Source organism: Austrofundulus limnaeus, unplaced genomic scaffold (genome assembly GCF_001266775.1).
Source record: "Austrofundulus limnaeus strain Quisiro unplaced genomic scaffold, Austrofundulus_limnaeus-1.0 Scaffold1686, whole genome shotgun sequence".
In the NCBI taxonomy this organism is placed as follows: domain Eukaryota; kingdom Metazoa; phylum Chordata; class Actinopteri; order Cyprinodontiformes; family Rivulidae; genus Austrofundulus; species Austrofundulus limnaeus.
The window spans coordinates 20,404-25,218 of record NW_013954088.1 but is presented as its reverse complement, the minus strand read 5'-3'; the positions used below and the strand labels follow the sequence as shown (position 1 = coordinate 25,218).

At 39.0% G+C, this 4,815-nt stretch overlaps 1 protein-coding gene across 9 annotated transcripts in view; it reads left to right on the top strand.

Annotated features, from left to right (window-relative positions):
- slc4a4a (solute carrier family 4 member 4a) overlaps positions 1-4,815 on the top strand; it is a gene marked incomplete at its 5' end in the record, with an annotated part of 46,463 nt that overhangs the window by 32,505 nt on the left and 9,143 nt on the right. For all 9 annotated transcript variants that reach the window (XM_014033284.1, XM_014033286.1, XM_014033283.1 and 6 more), the window contains 5 exon segments: positions 399-577; positions 1,217-1,289; positions 2,127-2,195; positions 3,806-3,979; positions 4,243-4,398. In XM_014033284.1, the coding sequence (XP_013888738.1) occupies positions 399-577; positions 1,217-1,289; positions 2,127-2,195; positions 3,806-3,979; positions 4,243-4,398 (651 nt within the window).

Sequence of the window (4,815 nt, the reverse complement as noted above, 5' to 3'; positions counted from 1 at the left end):
TAGTGTGTATTGATCCATACATAGTGTGTATTGATCCATACATAGTGTGTATTGATCCATACATAGTGTGTGTTGTTCCGTACATATTGAGTGTTGTTCCATACATAGTGTGTGTTGTTCCGTACATAGTGTGTATTTATCCATACATAGTGTGTGTTGTTCCGTACTTAGTGCATATTGATCCATACATAGAGTGCATTGTTCCATACATAGTGTGTGTTGTTCCATACACAGTGTGTATTGAACCTAAAGCCCTGTATTGAACAGTACACCACATGTACATGTATGGTTTCACCCCTAGTGATAAATATTWAAAAAAATTCCTCTGGTGCTGCATCATTCTGAGCTGTTRGCAGGGATTTACATTGACCTTTGACCCTGTTTGTTGTCTGAACCAGAAAGGAGCTGGCTACCATCTGGATCTGTTCTGGGTGGCCGTTCTGCTGGTGGTGTGTTCCTTCATGGGTCTGCCATGGTACGTTGCAGCCACCGTGATCTCCATCGCTCACATCGACAGTCTGAAGATGGAAACRGAAACGTCTGCTCCAGGAGAGCAGCCCAAGTTCCTGGGTGTGAGGTCAGACAACAGGACTCCAAATAAAGCAATCCCATCAGAGGGATAATTTATTCTTGTGCTGCAGCGCCACCTATGGGTGACCTGCCATTAGGGACACATTCCTTTTTTATATAGATGTGTTTGTTTTAGGAAACCAGGGCTGGCCAGGGCTCTTTCATAAATTTGATTTTAAACCTCAGTGAATTTTCCCTGCAWGAATAAAGCTGTGTGCAGAAAATGTGGGGAAGTCTTAAAAATAAAGATCTTCAAATGTAGAAAACCACAGGCTTGTTTCACAAACTGAACATCCCAATGAGTGTAATCTCAATAAACCTTTTTAATTACTTTCAACACAATCTTTCTTCTTAGATCTACCTAGTTGGAACTTTCATGTTCATTACTGGCTGTCAAGAGTTTTAATGTTGTGTTGAATTGTTGTTGTTTTCCTCTCTGTGTGACGTCCTGAGCTGTTGGTTCAGCTGTGAGCTGAATGAACAAACGTCCACACAGGATCACAACGTCCTCCAAGCATCATTGTTTGCTTCATCACACTCAAACTGTCTGCCTGGAACCCAATCAACAGATGTCAAACCTAAAACTATGAACCAAATGAGTCCAGCTCCACTGATTTCTGTCTTTCTGTTTTGTTGTGTTTTGTAGAGAGCAGAGGGTCACTGGTGTGTTGGTCTTCATCCTGACCGGACTTTCTGTATTTATGTCTCCAATTTTAAAGGTAATCATGAAATATTTTTTTTTTCATGTATGAAACTAAAGTCGATTTTCTGTTGACTTGTCCTCTTCGAGCACGAGTGGCTTTGTTCCGAGGACGCTGGTTTCTTCCCACAGACCACTAACATGTGTATCAGGTTAAYTGGTAACTCTAATTGTCCCTATGTCCCTATGATAGGGTTAATGTTTGYCTCTGTGTGTCCCTGTGTTGGACATGTCCATGTGTCTGTGTTGGACAGAAGACATATACAGGGTGTGATGGTTAAAGGAAATTAAAAACATCTGTTTTGTTTTGTACTTTAGAGTCACTGCTGCAGAAAAAAGAATCATAAAATATTTGAGTTGTTGTTTATTTAGTAAGTCTTGTAAGTGACTGTCCACTCTGAAGGCTCGTATTTTCTCAGGTCCTGTCTTTGGTTTTCCAGCAGCTCTGTGTGAACAGTAAGAAGAGTTTGACTTTAGGACACACAGCTGGATGTGTGGACGTCTGCACAGCATTTTAAACTAATGACTAAATGTTATTAAGAGGATTGTCCTGTTTTACTGTGTATGTTTGTTTTGAAATGGTGTGATAGATAGAAGTGTTTTAGTGTCAGAGTGTAAAAGATTTTGGTACTAAAAGGCTCAATGAGGCCACCTGCTGGTACAAATGTGAATCTGGAGTTTATTTTTTTAATGAAATGAATTAAAAACCCATTTTTTTTAACTACAGTAGCCCATATAATCAGAAAAYCTTTGCTGTCTTTTTTCTAAAGAACTGTACCATTTGTTAGTRCAAACATTTGATATGTTTACTCCATGCATAAATCTGTCTTTGATMATTTGTTGTATTTTTGCTCAGTTTATTCCCATGCCTGTGCTGTATGGAGTCTTCTTGTACATGGGAGTTGCTTCACTCAACGGAGTTCAGGTAAACAAGGCATGAAATCAGAGTGCAAAGTGAGGGTGGGACTTGATAAAGTCTTTTGTAATTCTCCACCATCAGGGTGTTTTTAAAAGTTTAACAAATATTCATCAGCTACAGGGGTGGCTGTGGTGCAGTGGTGGAACAGCTGGCTTGGGACCCAAAGGTCACAGGTTTGACTCCCCACCATGCCCACATGTCATAGTGTCCTTGAGAAAGACCCCCAATTGCTCCCCGGGCGCCTACAAAGCTGCCCGCTGCTCCACTTGGGTGTTTCTCACATGTGATGGTGAAATGCGGAGCGAGCACAAATTTCATCATTGTGTGGGAACATGCACTGATGACCACCTTTACAGATTTTAGAAGGTCAGATTAATTTCAACAAGACGGCCAGCGTCCAATCACTGATGTCTCTGTAGTCTTTTACACAACTCCTGTCCTTCTCCTGTCCTCCCCTCTATCTTCCACTGTCTTTCTCTCTCTGCACCCCCCCCCGCCCCCGTCCTCAACCAACCAACAGCTTAGACTTGAACAATCTCCAAAGTTGAAAGAGTCAAAACAAAACCAACATCAGACAAAAATCCTTTAAATCCTATCGTACCAACCAATACATGACAGACTTTCTCAATAAATTTGACTTAGTCATCTTTTTATGGGTTTTATACATGACTTGTGAAATACTTTAATCAACCAAATCATTAAACTGTAATATTTTCAACTGATGAAATAATATATTTGTTGGGTGACCATAACACTTTCTAACAATTCTCATAGCTTTTTTATCAAATCAAAATAGGATTTGTTATTGTTTTACCCSCTTTTCCCAAATTTTCAATACAATAAATTAAATGCAAAACAACCATTGCATTCTAAAATATATTCAGAGTTTTATCAATGAATAAGTTTTTTATTTTATGCAACASGTTTGGTTGTCAGCTTCTCATCAGTGATGACAGCCAAAAACTTTATTTCACTGACTCTGTGAATGTCAATACCATCAATTTTAAATAGAACTTAAATAATTGTCTTTCTGTTGCTAAATATCAAGTAGTTTGTTTTTATCCAAATTCAGTGCTAATTGAATAGTCTGAAACCTTTGTCTGTACCTTCCTGAATTCTGTCTGTATCTCCTCCAACATCTGTTCAATATTTCACCAGAATAAAACAGTGTTGTGTCATCAGCAAACAGAAAACATTTTAAAAGCTCCGACACTTTGACCAGATCATTCACACGTAGATAAAACAGTTTGGGTCCGAGCACAGAACCCTGAGGAACTCCACAACCAATATGACATCATTCAGATTTACCTGAACAAAGTGTTTCCTGTTATTCAGATAACTAGTGACCCACAGTAGTGCTGATCTTCTAATRTATTTATTCAGTTTTTCAATAAGAATGTTTTGGTGAGTAGTGTTGAAAGCATTCTTTAAAACCAAAAATACTAACAGCAAAGTTTTTGATTGACAGCAGTTGATATTTGCTCCATTATTACCTCAGACTTGTTCCATTTAAAAGAGAAGCAGGAACGTTAAAAAGTTGTAGAAATATTGCTGTTTCTTGAGACTGACGGCTGTTTGTTTGAGTTTTTTGTGCTCAGTTGATTTTCTCTGTTCAGTTTATGGACCGTCTCAAACTGCTGCTGATGCCGGCCAAACATCAGCCAGACCTGATCTACTTACGACACGTTCCGCTCAGGAAGGTCCACCTGTTCACCTTTATTCAGATCCTGTGCCTGGCTCTGCTCTGGATCCTCAAGTCCACCGTAGCTGCCATCATTTTCCCTGTTATGGTAAAAAAACAACATTTACATTTTAGCAATGACTTAAAACTATTCATTTCAGTTCTGAGAAACTAATGCAGCTCCGGCTCTTTTTGCTTTCGTTTGAACTTGGGACATTCCATTCAGCTGAACTCTAACTTGTTCAGCCATAAATTTAAATTACACCACTAAAGTAAAGAAAACAACAACAAAACAAAAACGCCACATTTCTAAGTTTCTTGAATGTAACAAACGGATGTAAAAAYTGTCTCTCCTGTTTCTGGTGTTTTCAGATCCTCGCTCTGGTTGCTGTGAGGAAAGCGATGGACTACATGTTCTCCCAGCACGACCTCAGCTTCCTGGATGATGTTATTCCAGAGAAAGACAAGAAAAAGAAGGAGGATGAGAAGAAGAAGAAATGTGACACCATAGACAGTGATGCTGAAGATGTAAGATCACTTTTGAGGACAAACAGTCGTTAAAATGATGCAAAGWGTTTGTTTCTTTTTTCAGCTGGTCTGGAATCTCAGTGTTTTTCCTTTTATGAACATTTAAAGTATAAAAACTTGGCTAATCCAACAACTCAACACATAAATGTCTGAATCATCATGAAAGCAACATTCATGGGTTGGTTTAAAAAAACATGAAAATGTTACAAAAAGAATCACAGATTTATGTGCAAAATGTTCACTCTACCAAAAACATTCAAATACCCTCAGTCCTTCACTTTAAAGTCAAATATTTTGTAAGTTTTTCCATGTAGAATCCTGACCTTCATGTAGTGGAAGGCTTTGGGTCCTCCATGAGCCTGGTGATGGTCCAGACCCTGGAGCCATGCCTGAGGGGGGCTAAAGAACCCTTTGGAG